The sequence below is a fragment of the Somniosus microcephalus genome, chromosome 23 (genome assembly GCF_052327205.1).
Source record: "Somniosus microcephalus isolate GS21.2 chromosome 23, FLI_Smic_1.0, whole genome shotgun sequence".
Lineage (NCBI taxonomy): Eukaryota > Metazoa > Chordata > Chondrichthyes > Squaliformes > Somniosidae > Somniosus > Somniosus microcephalus.
The window spans coordinates 26,201,881-26,224,822 of NC_141009.1; the positions used below are offsets into that span (position 1 = coordinate 26,201,881).

At 43.7% G+C, this 22,942-nt stretch overlaps 1 protein-coding gene across 1 annotated transcript in view; it reads left to right on the forward strand.

Moving 5' to 3' along the window:
* scai (suppressor of cancer cell invasion) overlaps nt 1-22,942 on the forward strand; it is a 185,792-nt gene that overhangs the window by 98,790 nt on the left and 64,060 nt on the right. The window contains exons 3-4 of the mRNA XM_085965642.1: nt 18,502-18,597; nt 20,576-20,662. Of these exons, the coding sequence (XP_085821768.1) occupies nt 18,502-18,597; nt 20,576-20,662 (183 nt within the window). The remainder of the gene's footprint in view (nt 1-18,501; nt 18,598-20,575; nt 20,663-22,942) is intronic.

Here is a 22,942-nt window from a genome sequence, read left to right on the forward strand (position 1 = left end):
TCGGTCCTGCCAGTGCCACTATTTATGGTGGCCGTTACCACCTGGCTGCAGTAGTACAGGCAGCTTTTGTGGCGGTCACTAAATTTCTAGGCCACAATTTCTTCAGAAGTAACCAGGAAATTTTTCTATATTTTTATAAAGTTATGAACACGTAGTGACTAGAGGCAATCTTTCCCCTAAGTGGTCCATTCGTGTTTTTATAATTAATAAAAATTACTGCTTCCATTTGGACACAGCGTGCAAAGGGTCATGTTTATTGGGATACCATCAAGTCCTTTCGAGCCTAAAATGAGGATATCCAAGTGTATGTTTCAGAAGTTAACTTCCTGTTGGAGAGCAGGATTAGGACACAGGAAGCATATGAACCAGAATGAAATGCCCAAGTAATTAACTGCCTTTCCCCCTCATTCTCTTTCCCCCTCCCCTGCAAAAAAAAATAGTGGTTCAAGCATGTTTAAAGGCTGATTTCAGTGCAGAGAGACAGAGACGGAGACAGTCCACAGTAAACTGGGTAAAACAACAGAAGATCAGTGTTCAGAAATGAATTTAATGTGATCCAGAACCAGTTTGTATCCCTATGGGGCAAGAGCTCTAGTTGCCAAAAGACAGCCATAGATGACTAAAGAGGTAAGGGACACCATAAAACTAAAAGAAAAACCATACAAAAATGCAAAACCTAGCACTGATCCTGGCAACTGGGAGAGATACAAAGAACAACAGAAGGTGACAAAACAGATAGTAAGAGCTACAGAAAGGAGTATGAAAAGAAACTTGCAAGGGATATCAATCCACACACAATTTTTACAATTTATATTGGGGGGGGAAAAAAAGGGCTGTCGGGAGCAATGTGGGCCCCTTGAAAACTGGTAACTGATATTGTAAATGAAAATAAGGAAATGGCGAACATGTTGAATAATTACTTTGCGTCCGTATTTACAGTAGCGGAAGAGGATAGCATGCCAGACATCCCAGGGAAACCAATTTTGAATCAGGGACGTGGACTCGGCAAAATTAACGTAAACCAAGTAACAGTAATGAAGAAAATAATGGCACCAAAGAGTGACAAATTCTCAGCACCAGATGGTTTCCATCCCAGAGTTTTAAAGGAAGTAGGTGAGAACATTGCAGATGCCCTAACTATAATCTTCCAAAGTTCTCTCAGTTGGGGGACCGTTCCTTTCTGGTTTGGAAAATTGCGCATGTCACTTCGCTATTTAAGAATGGTGAGCGAGGGAAACCAGTGAATTATAGACCAGTTAGCCTAACGGCAGTTGTCGGAAAATTATTAAAGTCTATAATTAAGGATAGAGTGACTGAACACCTGCAATTTTAAGCGGATCAGAGGGAGCCAGTATGGATTTGTAAAGGGTAGGTTATGCCTGACAAACCTGATAGAATCTTTTGAAGAGGTGACTAAAGTCGTGGACAGGGGAATGTCCGTGCATGTTACTTGTATGGATTTCCAGAAAGCATTTGATAAAGTCCCTCATAAGAGACTGTTAGCCAAAGTTGGAGCTCCTGGAATTGAGGAAAAATTATTGACCTGGTTAGGAAATTGGCTGAGCAGCAGGAGACGGAGAGTAAGGATAATGGGCTGGTACTCTAATTGGCACGATGTGACTAGTGTTGTGCTGCAAGGACCTGTGTTGGGGCCTCAACTATTCACCGTATTTATTAACGATGTAGATGATGGGATAGTCAAGTTTGCTGATGACACAAAGATAGGTGACATTGTAAGCAGTGTAGATGGAAGCATAAAATTACAAAGATATATTAATAGATTAAGCGCATGGGCAAAACTGTGGCAAATGGATTTCAATGTAGGCAAATGTGGGGTCATCCACTTTGGATCTAAAAAGGATAGAGCAGGGTACTTTCTAAATGGTGAAAAGCTAAAAACAGTGGACGTCCAAAGAGGGGTGGGGGTGGTGCCGGGGTCCATGTACACAGTTCATTAAAATGTCAAGGACAGGTACAGAAAATAATCAAGAAGGCTAATGGAATGCTGGCCTTTATATCTAGAGGACTAGAATACAGGGGGTTAGAGGTCATGCTACAGCTATACAAAACCCTGGTTAGACCACAGCTGGAGTACTGAGAGCAGTTCTGGGCCCCACACCTTAGGAAGGATATATTGGCCTTGGAGGGAGTGCAGCGTGGGTTTACCAGAATGATACCTGGACTCCAAGGCTTTTATTCAGGAGAGATTACATAAACTAGGGTTGTATTTCCTGGAATTTAGGATAAGAGGTGATTTGATTGAAGTTTTCAAAATATTAAGGGGAACTGATTGGGTAGATAGAGAGAAACTATTTCCACGTTTTGGGGAGTCTTGGAGCCAGGCCGTTCAGGAATGAAGCTAGGAAACACTTCTACACGCCAAGGGTGGTAGAAGTTTAGCACTCTTCTGTAAACTGCAGTTGATGCTCGGTCAATTGTTAATTTTAAAGCTGAGGTTGATAGATTTTTGTTAGCCAAAGGTATTAAGGGTTATTGATTAAATACTTATCACAGACAAGGGCTTGAACCATGAAAGGCTTGGAGAAGGTGCTTTCAAATTTTCAAAAAACATTCAAAAAAAATTCAAATTAATATTCTTTGATAGTTTGTATTTTGAAAAGCCATTCGTGTCATAGGTATGTATTGCTTTGTAAGAAGCACCACATGTACCTTCACAATGTTCAAGTTTTAAACCTGGAACAGTAAGCTAGCTGTCTGTAATGACTGCCAAATTCTCAGAAATTACCGGAATTACTCTGGAGTTTTACATATTAGCGTGCAATTATTTTGAATTGTACATTATCATAATTTGGCTGAGTTTCAGACAAATTTTGTGCTTTTGCCTTGAAGTTTAGGACAGTGCTTTTTTAAAAAAGTTATTGGTTTGATTAATGAGCAGACAAGCAGAGCAATTTGCTGCAGATACAAAATAATGAATATCTGTGGAATGCAGACATAATTTACTTAAGTATATGAAGGTGCTAACCAGCAATTTGACAGGCTGAGGTATTTATTGGTGGTGGATCTCTATTTTTGTTAATCATGAAAACTTGGCACACTTGATGAATGTAACTATTAAGCTTTACCAGTTGTTGTAGTTGAGTTACCTAATTAAAACTGCAGCATAAAGGAACATTCTTTGCACAGTTCTCTAATGGGAAGCATTATTAATAAATTTGACTAAGGATCCAAAACAAACAATTTATAAAAAAAACCTGCAAATTCTGAAAAATTGCATTGAATTTTGAGACATTTTATCACAGTACAGGAAACTTTGTCCTATCCGGAGGTCAGGAATCCGGCATTCTCGAGCTACCGGCAAAACCGCGCTCCGAAAACCGCACCTCAGTAACCGGCAATGTTGCCGGTTACGAGTCCGAGTCTCCAACAGTTGCCGAGTTCGTCAGTGGGGGTAGTTCTCCAAACTGCCACTACTCGGCCTCTTGGCGCTATCGGAAGTCGGAACACCTCAGAAACCCTGCATGTGGAGTCTCACTCTCCCATGCTGCCGGATAGCCTCTTCTGATCAGCCATTTTTCAGGGTTCCAGTACTGTGTTTCTCCAACGTTGTTACAACTCATTGGGTTGAATTATGGGAATCCCAAAAGATCATCCAACCAAAAGGAAGAGAGTGTTAACTTTAAAGCAGAAAATCGATATATGTAAACGACTGGAATTGGGAGCGAAGCGTGCGCACATTATGAATGAATTCAAAATCGGTTCGTCAACAATGTACGACATCAAAGCGCAGAAGGATAAGCTGCTCAAGTTTTATGCAAGCTCGGAGACACCTAACAGTGTAGAGAAACAGCACACGCTTCATAAGCCTAAGCTTGAAGAGCTGGATACCGTGCTTTGAGTGGTTCTGTCTGAAGCGTTCAGAGGGTGTTCCGATTTCCGGACCCATGCTAATCGAGAAAGGGAAGGATTTCTATGCAAAGATGGAGCTCACTGAGAAGTGTGCTTTCTCTGATGGATGGCTATCGTGCTTCAAGACACGGCACGGGATACGACGACTCGATGTTTCCGGGGAGAAGAAATCAGCTGATCACGACGCCGCAGAAGAATACTGCGAATATTTCAATCGGATTGTGAAGCAACATAATTTGTCGCCAGCACAGATATATAATGCCGATGAAACTGGCTTATTTTGGAGGTGTTTGCCAGAATCAACACTTGCTGGGGCTAGTGAGGCTAATGCTGCAGGTTACAAGAAAAATAAGGATCGTGTAACTGTGCTAACATGTGCGAACGCTGCAGGATCACACCGGGTTAAACTTCTCGTCATTGGGAAGTATAAAAATCCCCGTGCATTTAAGAATGTGAAGCACTTACCTGCTGAGTACAAATCTCAAACAAATGCTTGGATGGATAAGGAAATCTTTTCAAATTGGTTCCATCATACTTTTGTTCCATCTGTGAGGGGACATTTCCGTAGAATAGGGAAACCTGAAGATAGCAAATGCATTTTATTGCTTGATAATTGTAGAGCCCATCCGCATGAATCAAAGTTGGTTTTGGGAAATATTTTCACCATTTATTTGCCACCAAATGTAACTTCTCTCATACAACCCATGGACCAGGGCATTATCCAAAATCTGAAGTGTCATTACAAGAAAGATTTCCTACGTAGACTGATAAACCAAGATGACAGTACAGGTATACAAGCATTTCAGAAGGCATACAATCTTAAAGATGCCATCTTTAATGTTGCATGTTCCTGGAAATTGGTGAAAGGTCACACTTTGAGACAAGCCTGGTGCAAATTGTTGCCTTCTGTAATGTTTGCTGAATGTTCTTCTGCAGAGGAGGAATTTCATGGGTTCAATGTTCGTCCGCGGAAGACTGCAGTAATGGAAATGGCTGGCATGCTGAAAAATGTAGGCCCAGCAAACCCTCTACGTTACCTCAGTGAATGTGATGTTCAGCAGTGGGTTGATGCAGATAGAGAAGTTGCTGTTGTGCATTCGCTATGTGATGATGAAGTAATGGAGAATGTTTTGAATCCAAAGGGGAAAAAAAAGGAAAGTGATGGAAACTGACGAGGATGAGATTTATGAAGTGAGAAAGGTTTCTTGGGCTAAAGCTGCAGAATATTTTGAAGGATTACTTATATTTGCTGAAAGCCATTCTTGCTATTCTGCCCAAGAACTTATGCAGCTCCATGTTCTGCATTCCAACTTTCTACAAAAAAGGCAAGCGTCCACGAAGCAAGCAGACATCCGGGACATGTTTAAGAAACCTTCCAAAAGAGTTGGAGCAGTGGAAGTGCCTGAAGAATCTGTTGAAGTGCATGATCCTGATGACCCAGCTGGCATGGATATTCCTGATGAAATAGTTGTCTTGGAATAAGTATACAGTCAACCACCGTGCAGTACTTTATACTGTACTGCACAGTCGTTTAAGTTTTGGTGCACTGCACAGTCGTTTATAAGTTTTGTTTTACAGTACTGTTAAGTCGTTTATAAGTTTTGTTTTACTGTTAAGTTAATAGTTATGGATTACCATCAACTGGCAGTATTGTACTTAATCAAGCCTCTTTCACCATCCATTTAACACAACATTCTGTAGGTGAGTACAGTACCCAATTACTGTATATTGCACATTTCTTGAGTTTTACATTTTTCTTTGTTAAAAATAGCCTGGCTAGATAACCCGCTCAGGCATCCGGAGCTTTTCAAAAAACGGCAGTAGCTCGGTCCCGTCGGTGCCGGATAGCACAAAGTTTCCTGTATTATTTAATGTATGCAGACTTGGCATAAAGTTCCAGCCCTCTTATTACAGCATTGTCATCACCAGCATGCAAAGCGCATAGGCCACCGCATAATTTAATTAGTGGGCACGATTCCGTCAACTGGGACATGTTTTATATTGGTTCGCAAGGGCATTTGCCATAGTCACAAAGGCCCCATATCTGAAGATTTGAGGTGCACTGTTCCTGTCCAGTTTTAAAATGGTTGAGAAGCACTCGGTTATGATGTGGCCAATTGAAACCTGGTTGACGTTCTGTAGGCTTGGAGATGATGGGGTAATTGGGTTGACCATATTGAGTGTCTTGAAGAGAGTTGTGCTGTTGGTGGATGGAACAAACCTGAGTGAATTGGCAACATGGTTTTGTCTCAGTCTATTCACTGCATCTGAACACCAAAGATCTGAAGGCGCTATACTGCTGAAGACTGGGAAATATGGGCGGGAGGGTAGGGCGCAATGTGTCCAACATAATACGTATAGTAGTGTGGAGTTGAGTATTCATTTGCTTAGCATGTGTTGAGCAAGTCCAAACGCGATTGCACTATTCTGGTACTGAGTAACAAAGTATAAGACCAGATGAGCATAAAATTGAGGCATTTGCTTCCCAGGTAGAGCCAACAAGTTTAGCAATTGGGTTATTTTGGCTTTTGATTTTCTTAGCAGTTTTCAGTAAATGGTTGTTGTAAGTTAGTAACCAGTCGAAGATGATGCCGAAGTAGACTGGGTGGGGGATCATGTTTGAGGAGTTAGCCGTTTAAGATGGTAGTGAGTACATGAGAGGCACTAACATTGTACAAGTCTAAGACCGAGAAAACTGTCTTTGTGATAGTTGGTTTAAGCTGCCATTTCAGGCAGTACTCCTCCATGAGTTTCATGCCAGTAGTAGTGAGTGTGGTTTCATAAGAACATAAGAAATAGGAGCAGGAGTAGGCCATTCAGCCCTTCGAGCCTGCTCCACCATTCAATAAGATCATGGCTGATCTTCTACCTCAACTCCACCTTCCCAAACTATCCTCATATCCCTTGATTCCCTTAGTAGGTTAGTATATTAAAATTTATCGATTTCTGTCTTGAATATACTCAACGACTGAGAAGCCACAGCCTTCTGGGGTAGAGAATTCCAAAGATTCACAACCCTCTGAGTGAAGAAATTTCTCAATCTCAGTCCGAAATGGCTGAGCCCTTATTCTGAGACTGAGCCCTAGTTCTAGACTCTTCAGCCAGGGGAAACAGCCTTTCAGCATCTTCCCTGTCAAGCCCCTTTAAAAATTTTTATATGTTTAAATGAGATCGCCTCTCGTTTTCCTAAAATTTAGGGAAGAAAGGCCGAGTCTCCTCAATCTCTTTGTAGGACAACCACCCCCCCCCCCCCAAATCTCAGGAATCAGTCCAGTGAACCTTTGTTGCACTCCCTCTAAGGCAAGTATATCCTTCCTTGGGTAAGGAGACTAAAACTGTGCACAGTACTCCAGGTGTGGTCTCTGCAGGGCCCTATATAATTTTAGTAAGACTTCTTTACTCGTATACTCCAATACATTTGTAATATAGGTTAACATACCATTTGCTTTCCTAATTGCTTGCTGTACTTGCATGTTAACTTTCAGTGATTCGCGTACAAGAACACCCAGGTCCCTCTGAATACCAGTCTCTCACCATTTAAAGAGATATTCTCTCTTTTTCCTAAAGTAGATAACTTCACATTTCTCCACATTATATTTCATCTACCACGTCCTTGCCCACTCACTTAACCTGTCTATATCCCTTTCCAGGGTGGAAAAGTAATCTAGCTTGAATAGCAAAACATTATCAGCATAGATGACTTTCCGCTATCTGGTAGAAGGCAGGTCGTTTAGGTACAGATTAAAGTGACTGGTGCTAGAACCAATCCCTGAGGGGAGGCTGTTGGTTTGGTATCTCCATGAGCAGGGGCGATTGGCCATATGTACTCTGAAATGTGGGCCCCGTAGCAGTAATTCAACCAAGCAGGTGCTTCAGTATGGCTGCTCAATATTTTTTGCAGACCAGTGTGTCAGACACATTAAGGAAGGTAACACCAGTTTTAAGATTTTTCTGAGCCATTTTCAATGAAGGTGGTTAGGGCAAGTACTTGTCAGGTGCTGCAGCCAAGCCAGAACCCAGCTTGATCAGGGTTCAGCGCAGCATCAATCACTGGAAATGTATGCTGGAGGACCAATTGCTCGAGCACCTTATAGAAAACACTCAGGATGGAAATTGGTGGGTCGCTTGTTACTAATTGTGATTCCCTAAGTGAGCCAATGATACTTGCTTGCTGCCATACTGCTGGAATTTGACCGTCAAGGATGAAATGGGTGCGGATTACTGATTACAAGTTTATGGACCAACGTTCTTCAAAATTCAGGGTATATGTTGTAGCTGGCTGCGGTGCCAGGTTTTCATATTATGCAGCACAGAGTCGCGTTCCAATGGTGCGAAGGCTGGTGGTGACCCAGGATCGGGCATTTTGACAAGTGACGCCATTCATAATGTACTACCTGTTTGAAGACTTTATTGTGGGGGCTCTTGCCACTTTTGGTAGGTGACTGGCAACGTTATTGGCTGACACAGATTGTCAGATCTGTGCTAGTGGATATTGAGCAGCGCCCAGGCGACGGACGGGGCTCCAGGTTTTTTTTGACTCGAGTGGGTAAAGTCCATTTGTGAAGTCGACTCGCAGCATCGAGTGATTCAAGCAGGTGGGTTGCCAGATTCCTCGTGCCCCCCTGTGAGTAATCGATTTATCGATGAAACTAATGATGCAAGCAACAGACCGAGTTAGAGAATCTTTAGATCCCGGTCAATTAGCTAATAACTGTAAAGTCTGTGGGTTGTATAGCGAAGTAATACACAGACTACAAGAGTAACTTAAACAGGACTTTACTATTCGAAGGTCAGGGCGAATCTGCCCAATAAATTCTGCCACAGCACTTATATACCGGTGTGGTCACCGTCGGTATTACAGTATACAGCAGCCAGGATAAAGTAGTGCCACACCTAAAATGGTTCTCTTAAAGGTGGACGGTTACATACAATAGTTCTCTTAAAGGTAGAACAGTTACATACACTACAATCCTCCTTTTTTAGCTTACAACATACTTATTCCCCATTAACATAACATCATAACATATCCAACTTCATGTTACAACAGTTCACAGAGGTAGTCTCTGCAGAAACAGTTCACAGATTCAGTCTCTGCGGGAAACAGTTCACAGATTCAGTCTCTGATCTTCTTGACTCGGTCCGGACCACGCCTCCGTGGTGTAGTCGGGTCACCTTGCTAGAGGGACTCATCCCATAGTCCTTCCCTAGACTTAACCGCTTTACTTCCATCACTTCTGAACCAGCATTGCTGACTTTTTAAAACAAACAAAAAACAGTTGGATTGCCTTGGGAAATTTTCCTACTTTTCAACTGATTGGCTCCGTTCGGGGGACCACGTGTGTGATCGGGTAGAGGTAATAATGGTTCAGATGGTTATCATCTTCTGCTTCGTCTTTTCCTTTTTTGCTTCTTGGAGACTCTCGGGGCTCCATTGTCAGCTGCCAGCTGTAACGCCACCATCTCCCTATGTTCCTTAGACTTTAAGTGATTCATCCTGATTTCGGCACTTTGGGAGTTCTCGGCACAAGCTGGGCAGACCAGGTCCTCGTAATATTCAGTGTCACTCAACAGATCATGGTAATATTCGGTGTCGTCCTGAGCTAGGCCAGCGAGAGGGTCTTCTATTTCCTCCTTACCCAGCTGGACGTTAGCCGACTTTTGTTCCAAATCCCGACATCTGTCTTGAAGAGACTTCATCATGCGTTCAGATTCATCCCGCTTTTTCTGGGCTTCCTGCAAGTCTTTTACTAATGACCTCATTTGTGATTTCAATACTTCAACTTCATTCGGAGATTGATTGATCGGACTATTCAATCCCTCTACTGAAGTAGCTGTTTCAGTATTCTGTTGTTCTACATTGCCGTGCGTCAGCGTACTTTTGGCATCCAAGGGCTGTTCTGCTGCAGACTTCTCAGTCTGGGTTGCCACCTCAGCTCTTCCAATGACTTTTGAGAGCTCCCTTCCCTTTGAAGATTGAGGCTCGTATTTAAGTTTTTCCCATTTTAGAGTTTTATCCCTCAGCATATGAATGAGTTGGCTGACTGTTAACTCTTCTGCCATCATCCCTTTTCCATTAACTACAGGGCTGTTTATAACCTTGCCCTGGAGGAGTTGGCTGACTGTTAACTCTTCTGTCCTCATCCCTTTTCCATTAGCTGCAGGGCTGTTTAGAACCTTGTCCTGGGGCTCCTTTGCTGCTTCTACTTCGCCATCATCCGCAGCCCCCATCATTCGAATTTCCACAAATGAATCGTCCGGCGATGCTGCACCCAACTTCAGTAGGAGCTCGGAAGTCATGTCGACCAACTCAGCTTTTTCTGCCTGCAACCTGCTAACCAGCGCCTTCAGTTGCGGCACATCTTGTTCCACCGGATTGGAGCACGCCCCTTCAGAAGCCGAATCAGCTTTGATTCGTTTGGCCTCCTCATGCAGACGGTTTGTGTGCTCCTGCTCCCTTTTCTTCCCCAGCTGCTTCTGTTGTCTTTCCAGATTCTCCCATTCGGTATCATAGAACTTTTTCATTGCTTTCATCTCTTGCTCGAGACGGCAATTCAATTGTTCTAATTGCTGTTGTAATCTGAAATAAGTTTGCGTTCGAGCTCGATGTTCCTCAGTAATATATATGTCTGTAACTTGAACAGACTCAGAATTCTCTGTCAAGCTATGTTGTTGTTGTTCAGAGGAATTCTGTTCTGAAACTTTGTTCTCCTCTGGAGCATAAGCCTTTATGCCCACATTTGTTCTACCAACCTTAGTCAGCAAGTTCATTTTAGACTTGTCTTTCATGCTTGGGCTGGTCTTATCGTCATCCGTTTCAGAGTCTGAGCTGATTGTCTGTCTGCCCCGAGTCCTCACTCGTTATTGCTTTGAGGTAGTGCCATTCCATGTCTATTTTCTTGATCCACTCCCGTCCTAGAAGTGGTGGTCCTTCCTCAGGTAGTACGTATAAGTCCATTCCGGGGTGTTCTTTGCCCCTGTCTCTCACCTTGACTCTTATCTTTCCCATGGGGTATACTTTATGCCCCATGTATGTCTGCAACACGAACCTGGTATCTCTCAAGGGTATATGTGAGAATAGCCGGTTGTAATCCCTTCGATTTATGACTGATAGGGCTGATCCAGTGTCCAATTCCATTCTCACTTGGACTCCGGCTATTTTTAGCATGACCCAGATAGTTTGTAGGTCAGCTTCCTTACTCACATTATGAATTCTCAGACTACCCAGTTCCTGGCCGCTTGGGTCTGAATCCGAATTCTGTTCATCTGAACTCTTCTCAACCACCTTGTGTACTTTGTTGTACTTTTCCTGTGATGGCTTTTTTTTTTGGTTGTTGGTCTTCTTCCCTGACCGGCATACTTTGGCTATGTGACCCAGTTTGCCACATTTCCTACAGTCCTGGTTTTTAAACCAGCATTGGTTCTGGTCGTGTGTTGTCTTCCCACAACGATAACATTTCGTTGCACCCGAAGTAATTTGATCCACACTGAGGACCGCTGCCTTCAGCTGCATTTCCGCAGTTCCTTTCGCTGCGGCTTCGTGTGATGCTGCAATAAGGACAGCCCTATCCAGTGTAAGGTCGTTCTCTTCGAGCAGTCGCTTTTGCGTTCCTTCCTTCGACAACCCGCACACGAACTTGTCTCGCAATGCCTCTGTCAGATTTCCTCCAAACTGGCAGTATTTCGCTAGCCTACGCAGTTCGACCAAGTATTCCACGTTGCTTTCCTCTTTCCGTTGCGTTCTCGCATAAAATTTGAATCATTCCGCCAACATCAGCGGTGTGGGGTTCAAGTGATCCTTCAGAACAGCAACAATATTATCGAAGGTTTGATCCGCCGGTTTAACTGGTGCTAGAAGATGCTTCAATAGCCCGTATGTCTTCGCCCCCATCGAGTTTAGCAAGGTTATAGCTTTATCATCATCCTCTATTTTATTGGCCTCACAATATATCTCAATGCGTTCTACATACGTGGCCCAATCTTCTACCTCGGAATCGAAATCGTTGATGTTACCACGCTTAGGCATCTTCACCTCCCTGATAAACAACAACGAAATATTTCTTTAACTTTTTTTTTTTATTTCCAAGATGGCGGTTTCCCCGCGCTTATCTTCTTTACCCGCCCCTTTCAAAATGGCGGTTCCCGCTTCTGTCTTTTCCTTCGCCTACTGGCGGCTTCCCGCGGTTTCCCGCGCTTATAATCTTTCCCCGCCCACTTTCAAGATGGCGGTTCCCGCTTTTCTTCCCCTGGCGGGAGGGGTAAGCTTTTCCCTCGGGCGACGGCCGCTGGCTTTCGGGGTTCGCAGCCTGCTCTTCGGCTTCAGCGCGTTCCCTTCTCTCGGCCGGGCAACCGGCTCTGGGTACAACCCGTTGACGGCGAACGGTCTCGCTCAGTCTCCCTCGCTCGGGCTCTGTCTCTCCGGTGCTGGGTACAACCCGTTGACGGCGAACAGTTTCAGCCGCTGGGCTGGATCTCGCTCAGTCTTCCTCGGGCTCTGTCTCTCCCGCTCGCGCGGCTCTCGCTCGCTCTCTCTCGGGCTCTGTCTCTCCCGTTCGCGCGGCTCTCGCTCGGGCTCTGTCTCTCCCGCTCGCGCGGCTCTCAATCGCGCCTCCCAGCCCCCTCGCAGTCCGGTGCTTCCCTCCCCGGCTGCGGCTGAGTTCTCCGCGATTTATTTATTTTATCTCTTCCCGCGCCTTACGATCCCGGTCGCAGCGCTTCGTGGCCTCGGTCACTGTCCGACCTTTTTCACCCAATCGCTCCTCCCAGCCTCCGTTTATTTGTTTCTAATTTCCCTTTACTCACAGTCACCGTGACCGACTTGCTTCTCGTGTTGATCGGCTCACTCACCACCGTGGCAGAAGGGACAATCCGTGCCTGTTGCTGATGGAAGACTTCGTGTTTGAAATCTTCCTCCTTTCTTGGTCTGCAGACTCGAGTTTTCTCTCAGCAAAACGACGAGGGCGGGTGCCTCTTCTCGACGCTCGTTTACTTCTTCGGAAGTATTGTTGCCGCAGGGTAAGATCGAACTCGTCGCCACTGTAAAGCCTGTGGGTTGTATAGCGAAGTAATACACAGACTACAAGAGTAACTTAAACAGGACTTTACTATTCGAAGGTCAGGGCGAATCTGCCCAATAAATTCTGCCACAGCACTTATATACCGGTGTGGTCACCGTCGGTATTACAGTATACAGCAGCCAGGATAAAGTAGTGCCACACCTAAAATGGTTCTCTTAAAGGTGGACGGTTACATACAATAGTTCTCTTAAAGGTAGAACAGTTACATACACTACAATAACGACCACAATATTGAATTGGCCAGTATCAAATTTGGGATTCTTTGAAGCCACTCGAATGTTGTAATATTAATTAATGAATGTCAATAGCATTATTTTGTGTCCAAAATATCATCTTATTTAGTTAGGTGTTTGCCATCTTAATGAACATAAGTGAAAGGGTGGAAAACAAATAATCGGGGCCCATCAAGCTTGTCCCATTCATGTGCAGTTACATACCCCACTGACCCCCATTCCCAAATCACACGATCTCCTGGTCAAACAAAAAAAAATTGCAGCCAATTTAGGAACTCCATTTCTGCACTTTATTTGTATTGAAGCAATTTTAGTAACATGACTATCCTATACTATTCGAACCGTAGCATTGTCTTTGGAAGTAAAACTGATGCCAAGTTTTTATTTGGTTCATCATCCATTTCATTGTCCTCAAATCAAATTTTGCCTGTTAATTCCCTCTGAGGGCAAATGTGATCTTGAATTGTTTACTGAATTCTAACTGAACTGAAGTGGTCTTGCAATCACTACTACAATTTCCCACCATCCTTTTTTTTTTAAATGCTTTTTTAGTATTCCTATGTTTTTTTAAATATGCTTTTTTAGTATTGCTAATGCTAGTTTTTATTAGCCTCAGTTTTTTAATAGTTATCCCTCCTCTATTGACAGTTGTAGCACCTGAAATTGCTGTAGTAGCGGGTTTGGCAGCAAATGTTATTAATTGGACTCTTTAAACTCACCATTAACATCCAGCAATTTGCAACGCAAATGTAATGGGAACGTCGATCCGATAATGGCGCAGTGAAGTCGATGACTAATCGGGGACCTTGTGAACAGCATGCCCAGTGGCTTATATCTCAGACCAACCACGTGGCACTATAAACAGTTGAAAATAGACGTCATAACTCGGGCGTGGCACTGGAAGGTGAGTGGCCTGCAACTTCTGAAAAGACCCAAAATCAACTTTAAAAAGATACTAACATTAAAAAAAATTTAAAACTTTTTTGTAAAATGCAGTAAAAAGTAATTAATTGTTCTGCATATACATTTTTCCACAGTAATGTCTTTGGAAGAAAACCAAAAATGAACGCAGAACTTTGGAGATCAGGTCCTGCAGGCCCTCTTGGACTGCGAGAGGAGAGAGCGGCTGCTGGGGACTGCGAGAGGAGAGCGCGGCTGCTGGGGACTGCGAGGAGAGCGCGGCTGCTGGGGACTGCAAGAGGAGAGAGCGGCTGCTGGGGACTGCGAGAGGAGAGAGCGGCTGCTGGGGACTGCAAGAGGAGAGCGCGGCTGCTGGGGACTGCGAGAGGGGAGCGCGGCTGCTGGGGACTGCGAGAGGAGAGCGCGGCTGCTGGGGACTGCGAGAGGGGACTGTGAGAGGAGAGAGCGGCTGCTGGGGACTGCGAGGACTCCCTGCAAAATAGATTAGGTGGCAGGGACAAAGCTGGCGGTGACCCTGAGCTACCTTTTTTATTGATTCTTTCTGATGAGAGTCTAGTTTTTGTGGTGTTGTCTGCGTTTACTTTGATAATGTTTGTTGACTTTTTTTCCCCCACTGAATAAAAGTTCCTTTGCTTTAAGTTTTAATCTTGCCTGCCCTCCTTTGTTTGTGCCAACACGGGGAATAATTCCATGGAGACATTTCTGGACTTCCTGATCACCTCCATTGAGCTGGTGGAACTCCAGGGGGAATGGTGAGAGCTGGAATGGTTATTTTTGTCCGAACACCTTAGCCACCAGCTGCCCGCTGCTGGTATGCCTTCCTCCGGGTACCACCATCCAGGGCAGGATCCTCCAGTTCCACGGGCATCTTGTCTGACAAGCTACAGGTCAGCCCTTCCTGCAGGACAAATTTGTGCAGTATGCAGCAGACCACTATAATCTTTGCCAGTTTGCTAGGGGACTAGAAGTGTTATCTAAGCACTCTGTTTATCCTCTCCTCCACCTGCCAAATGGACACACGCGCGCGGTTGTACCTTTCCAATGCTGCATTGGTGCGAAAGGGTGTCATCAGCCTAGGCTTCAGTTGGTGTGCCTTGTCTGCTACCATCCATCTACCTCTTTGTCCATGCAATGATAGGCATTTCCCAGACGCGTCACTACATTGAGATTGGCTATAATCTCAGGATTACTGGTAAATACTAAAGGTGATCAAAATCCTCCCCCTCAGTCTCAATTATATCCTCGGTTTAAAATAAAGAATACCCCCCCCTTGTGGCACAACTTACCCTTTCAGCATTCCTTGTACCATTTGAAATGCACTTCAGACCCGTCATAAATATTTCAAATATACCTATGATATCTACTCTCCGAGCAGCCGTTCAGCCCTTAACCAACCAGAAGAAACACAGTGCTCTTCAAAAATATATGCTTTCCAGTAAGCATTTCCAGTTATTTGCAAACACAAAGACCACAATTTTCTTTTTTACCTTTTTGGTAATTGTCCTTTTGAAGAGGACAGAATTTCAAACCATTTATATCATAGTTTTACACACGAGTGCTCTAATCACTGTTCATCATCAAACTAGCCACGTGCTTAATTTTAGCTCATGGAAAACCTGGCTGTGTTGAATAGCATCCCTCTGCACAACACACTTGTTCAAGAAAGGGTGTAAGGACAATCCTAGTAACTACAGGCTGGTCAGTTTAACATCAGTGGTGGGTAAAGTTTTAGAAACAATAATCAAGGAAAAAATTAAAGGGCATTTGGAGAGGTTTAAGCTAATTAAGGAGAGCCAATGCGGATTTGTAAAAGGCAGGACATGTTTGACTAGTCTAATTGAATTTTTTGACGAAGTAACGGAGGATTGATGAAGGGAATGCAATGGATGTTTACGTGGATTTTAGGAAGGCGTTTGATAAAGTACCACATAGTAGAAGGCTGGTTAACAAAATTGAGGCTTATGGAATAGCTGGGTCAGTGGCCGCTTGGATAAGGAATTGGCTTAAGGACAGAAAACAGCGAGTTGTGGTAAATGGCTGTTTTTCAGACTGGAGGATGGTAGATAGTGGTGTTCCCCAAGGGTCAGTGCTGGGGTCACTGCTTTTTTTGATGATATATAAATGACCTGGATATTGGAATACGAAGTAAAATTTCCAAATCTGCCGATGACCCCAAACTTGGGGGTGTGGCAAACAGTGAGGATGATACCAATCGACTGCAACAGGACATAGAAAGGGTAGCAGAAAGGGCAGACAAGTGTCAGATGGAATTTAATACAGAAGTCTGAGGTGATGCATTTTGGCAGAAGGAACAGGGAGAGGCAATATGCACTTAATGGCACAGTTTTAAAGAGTGTGCAGGGACAGAGGGACCTGGGAGTTAATGTGCATAGGTGGCAGGACATAATTGAGAGAGTGGTTAACAAAGCATATGGGATCTTGGGTTTCATAAATAGAAGTATCGAGTACAAAAGTAGAGAAGTTATGCTGAATGTTTATAAAGTGCTGGTTAGGCTACAATTGGTGTATTGCATCCAGTTCTGATCACCACACTTTAGGAAGGATGTGAAGGCCCTTGAGCGGGTGCAGAGGAGATTTACCAGAATGGTTCTGGGGATGGGGGATCTTGGCTACAAGGACAGGTTGGAGAAGCTGGATTTGTTTTCATTAGAGCAAAGGAGGTTGAGGGGTGATTTGATAGAGGTGTACAAGATTATGACGGGTTTGGATAGGCTAGATGGGGAAAGGCTGTTCCCACTAGTTGATGGTACAAGGACTTAGGGAATCATTTAAGGTTTTGGGCAAGAGATACAGGGGGGATGTGAGGAAAAACTTTTTTACGCAGCAAGTGGTGAGGACCTGGAACTCGCTGCCGGTGGAAGCGGACACGCACAATGTTTTCAAGGGGAGACTGGATAGGCACTTGAGGAAAATAAACTTTCAGGGCTACGGGTTGGAGCGGCAGAGTGGGACTGACTGGATTGCTCTGCAGAGAGCAGGCACAGACTCGATGGGCCGAATGGCCTCCTCCTGTGCCGTTATGACTCTATGACACAATCCGCATATCTTGCAGTGAAATCCCTGAATAATGAGGGTTGCGTTTGGTCTTGCATTAGTTTTTATCCAACTGGGACAGGCTAGATGGACCAGTCTCTTTCTGCCATATTCATATGTAAAAATTCTGCTGTTCCTCTCCATTTTTGATTTGAATTGATTTTTGTACTGGAGTTAGATAAAACAAATGAACTATTGAGATTCTGAGCGGTATCCTCAGCTACTTGAAACCAGTTAACTTCATTCAAAACAAGAAAGCGATTATCAGAAGGGCCAAGAGAACGATCTACTAGATGCAGCTGAAGAGAAAGTGAATTGGCTACAGATTTACCAAGAAAAGAATCACAATCCACCAAATACAGGAAACTTTGTGCTATCCGGCACCGACGGGACCGAGCTGCTGCCGTTCCCTCAAAACTGCCGGACACTCCAGAGCTAATGTTGAAACATACGGAGATTTTCATCTCCGTATAAATCAACAAACCCTGTTGCTTAGCAACAGCCTCTAAACAGTCGGCAAGTGTCTCTGTAGCGTCTCTAGCTGAAGCTGTTGCTTAGCTACAGACCTTGCAGAGCTTGACTGTTCAAAAAAAAAAGCAAAGAAACGAAACGAAAAGAATAAAAAACTGCTCCTGATTTTTGCCGGTGGCTCGAGCTTGCTGGACGGTTCGCCTCCGGATAACACAAAGTTTCCTGTAGTTCAGTTTTCTCCTCATTACGAAGTTTAGTAATTTCTCTTTCAAGAGAAGAGACTTTTGGCTCCCTTTAATCCTTTCCCTTACCAGTTGTACAAGTAATGAAGATGACACTGACTAGTGGAACAACGTGCAATTACTTGACCCTGAGATGAGCCTCTGACCACATACTTGCTCCATCACCAAGACCACCTACTTGCACCTCTAATATTGCCCAACTCCTGCCGTACCTCAGCTCATCTTTGACCAAGCTTTTGGTCATTTGTCCTAATATCTCCTTATGTGGCTCGGTGTCATATTTTGTTTGATAATGCTCCTGTGAAGAGCGTTGGGATGTTTACTGCGTTAAAGTTGCTATATAAATTCAAGTTGTTGCAATTGATCTGTGACGAGACTGAAGGAATTCTAATGTAGGTAATGTGATTTTTGTTATAAGTAATGTTTCCTTGATAAATTATTGAATTGATAAATGTTTATTGAATTACATGTTTAACAATGTAAATATCTAGTCCATATTTTATATCTCTACTTAATTTGCTCTTTCTTCCACCTACCCTCCATCCTGTTCTCTGCCTCTAGGTTTGATTCACTATATTGCTTTTGCAGGTTTAGCTCATGGTTTTAAAATAAATCCAGATTATTCTCTTGTAACAGGGATTTGCCGCAGTATGGACAGAAGCAGTGGCAGTCATATTTTGGACGTACTTTCGATGTTTACACTAAGCTCTGGAAGTTCCAACAGCAGCACAGGTTGGGAGAAATTTTGCTTTACAGACTATTTGATGAAATAATACTTTGTTTTCAACAAACAAGTTACTCCAGAATAAGGAAAATGGATAAATGATTGATGATCCTGTCACCTGAAGTCCTTTGTTTCAGATCCAGTTGCAGGAAGCGACTCTAGTACAGTATAAAAAAGTATATTTGGCTAGATGAAATTAACATCTGCTTGCAATAATTTGGGCATTGGTATTTCATGATGAGCAATGTACACTTGAGATTGCATGCACCATTCTTCACAAGTTGAGTGACCAACCGTAAAAAACAACCTTTTTTAAGAGTTGGTTTAACTAAATGTATAAAATTTAAAACTCTTAATTATATTTCAATTGAGGGGAGTTGGTGTGTAGGACCTATATGGTGTGTGGTTGATAACGCATTTATATGTTCACACAAACACCTGTATTACCAATATCGGAGAGTGGCCCAATATGTGTGCTGCAGGTTTGTTCATAATGCTATTCTGACCAGCGGGTGATAGGATTTAATTAGAACACGATAGACGGTGCTCACTATTTAAGGTTCTAAAAAGTGCTACTCACCACCGTTGCGATCTTTCAATCGTACAATCCTACTCCGATTTTGGTGTGAAGGCGTTACGTATATATTTAACTAGACTTCTTTACCCAGAGAGTGGTTAGCATGTAGAACTCACTATCACGAGCAGTTGAGGCGAATAGCATAGATGCACTTAAGGGATAGCTAGATAAACACATGAGGGAGAAAGGAATAGAAGGATACGTTGATGGGGTTAGATGAAGTAGGGTGGGAGGAAACTCGTGTGGCGCGTGGACCACTTGGGCTGAATGGCATGTTTCTGTGCTGTGAATTCTGTGTTGTCTAGTGTGTTGAATCTAACTTGGCTTTAGATTGCTTGATGATACCAATATGGAAAGAAGTACCGCAAAGGATCCGTGCTTGGGCCTCAGTTATTTACAATCTATATCAATGACTTGGATGAGGGGACCGAGTGTCATGTATCCAAGTTTGCTGACGATACAAAGCTATGTGCATACTGATCCTGTCTGTTGCCACTGGCCTATGTCAGTCTGGGAAGCCCAAGATTGTACTGGTTGGGCCCGGTCCTTGTGGTCTTTCCCAATCAACATGGGTTAGAGATCTTCCCATTGTCACTTCACTTGGTGTATATCAAATGTACTTTAAAAGACTGTAAAAGTAGGTCATCTTTGTTTTCACGACAACCAGAACCTGTAATTATTATACTGAGAGCTTCTACAAATCACAGTTGTCTGGGGAAAAGATTGAACGAGCTGTAATTTAATTTTGTCATATTTAAGGGCCTTTAGACAATCAGTAATGCTGAAATATTTGCCTTTGGCCTTGTTCAGCAACAGGATTCATTTTTCTCTTGTTATTCTCCCTTTCCTTTATTGTATGATAAATGTGTGTGCCAAAACCTTGTTATTTAGATTCCTGATACCAAGTGGCTATCCTAGAAATGTTGGAAAAGAGCGGGTGGGAAAGCAGCCATTTCAATTTTTAAAAAACTTTCATGAGTCGTACTTTCAGATGAGGGTCTCGGTTGAGCACCATCCGTCTTGCACTGTTGTATAAGTAACTAACTACAGTTTAGTCATTTTCAGTTAAAGCACAGAGTTCTGTTTTAAACATTGAATAAAGAATCTATAACTTGTGCATATTTTAAGCATCCAAATATGTTACTCTAGTATCTGATGGATTTTGCATATATTAAACAATTGGTAGTATTTTGCTCGGCATTACAACACGCTCAGTTTTTAGTTTTATAATTATTGCATGTTACACTTTATTGGCACCATAAAACTAGTGTTCATTGAATACACAAGTACCAAGTTAAAAGTTATCTGTACAGTTTATTTTGAAAGTTTAGTTCATAAATATAATATCTCATGCATGTTTGTACATGCAGTATTCATGGTATATTTTATTTGTCCATCTTTCATCCTAGACAAATTCTGGACAATAGGTATGGCTTGAAGCGGTGGCAGATTGGAGAAATTGCCTCAAAAATAGGACAACTGTACTACCATTATTAGTAAGTTTTATTTTTGGATTGTTTAAAAGCAAATTAATTAGCATGACAACTTTGAAAAATCATTTATTTAAAGCACTGATTCTTCCTGACACAGCACCATGCCCTTTTGTTCTTTGATTTATGCCAGTTGACTGAGTTTTATGCAGACAGTCAGCGTTGCAGACAGTCTTGCATTTGTGGATGAAAATTAACAGGCATTTAAACTTCTTGCAGCTCAGTTGTAATGGCCCTGTTCTGCCCTGGCTCCTACCCTACGCTTTGCTTGGGGATCAAACTTTGTTGCACAAAGATGGCGACTAGAAATGATGTCAAAAGAAATTTTTCTATCTGCTTGTAATATGAAATGCAAAAGAAGTATTATTGACATTTGATCCTGGTGGAATGGGAATTCCTAACCTTACAATATCTTTGTGATATCAGGAATTGATGCCCACAGTTAGCAGCAACAGCAGGTAGGAGTGAAGAGAAGTTTAATAACCAGATTTTGCAACGATAGTACACAGCCACAATGTTTCCCCAAGATATGAGGAAAAATCTCTAGTGTTGGTTATACCTGCACCGTAGGTTCTGACTAGCCTGTATTCCACTGCGCATTCAGTGCATCTATATGTTACAGACCAATATTCAGGGCCACTATTCATCATTTTTGAAGTGGTTGATCAACCTTTTGTTGTATGTGTACTCTTCACTACTGGGTGGGGGGGCGGGGAAACTCCAGACCAGTTCCTCTTTTTTCCCCCGTGCTCCATTAGTGGCCCCAGCCTGCTCCCCACTCCTGCAGTCTCCTAACTAGAATGGGGTACAGGAAAAAGTAAGCCCCGACAACATCCTGGCTATCATACTGAAGTCTTGTGCTCCAGAACTAGCCGCGCCTCTAGCCAAGCTATTCCAGCCCAGCTACAACACTGGCATCTATCCGACAATGTGAAAAGCTGCCCAAGTATGTCCTGTCCACAAAAAGCAGAACAAATCCAATCTGGCTAATTACCGCCCATCAGTCTACTCTCAATCATCAGCAAAGTGATGGAAGGTGTCATCAGCAGTGCTATCAAGTGGCACTTACTCACCAAAAACCTGCTCACTGATGCCCAGTATGGGTTCCGCCAAGACCACTTGGCTCTCGACCTCATTATAGCCTTGATCCAAACATGGACAAAGGAACTGAATTCCTGAGGTGAGGGTGACTGCCCTTGACATCAAGGCAGCATTTGACCAAGTGTGGCATCAAGGAGCCCTAGTAAAACTGAAGTCAGTAGGAATCGGGGGGGAAACTCTCCACTGGCTGGAGTCATACCAAGCACAAAGGAAGATGGTTGTGGTGGTTGAAGTTCAATCATCACAGCCCCAGGACATCGCTGCAGGAGTTCCTCGGGGCAGTGTCCTAGGCCTAACCATCTTCAGCTGCTTCATCGATGACCTTCCCTCCAACACAAGGTCAGAAATGGGGATGTTCGCTGATGACTGCACAGTGTTCAGCGCCATTCACAACTCCTCAGATAATGAAGCAGTCCATGCCCGCATGCAACAAGACCTGGACGACGTTCAGGTTTGGGTTGATAAGTGGCAGGTAACGTTCGCGCCACAAAAGTGCCAGGCAATGACTATCTCCAACAAGCGAGAGTCTAACCTCCGCCCCTTGATTCAACGGCATTACCATCGCCGAATCCCCCACCATCAACATCCTGGGGGTCACCATTGACCAGAAACTGGACCAGCTGTGGCAACAAGAGCAGGTCAGAGGCTAGGTATTCTGCGGCGAGTGTCTCATTTCCTGACTCCCCAAAGCCACCATCTACAAGGCACAAGTAAGGAGTGTGATGGAATACTCTCCACTTGCCTGGATGAGTGCAGCTCCAACAGCACTCAAGAAGCTCGACACCATCCAGGACAAAGCAGACAGCTTGATTGGCACCCCATACATCACCTTAAACATTCACTCCCTCCATCACTGGGGTACCATGGCTGCAGTGTGTACCATCTACAAGATGCACTGCAGCAACTCGCCAAGGCTTCTTCGGCAGCACCTCCCAAACCCGTGACTTCTTCCACCTAGAAGGACAAGGGCAGCAGGCGCATGGGAACACCATCACCCGCAAGTTCCCCTCCAAGTCACACACCATCTTGACTTAGAAGTATATCGCCGATCCTTCATCGCCGCTGGGTCAAAATCCTGGAACTCCCTCCCTAACAGCACTGTGGGAGTACCTTCACCCCCTGGAATGCAGCGGTTCAAGAAGGTGACTCACCACCACCTTCTCGAGGGCAATTAGGGATGGGCAA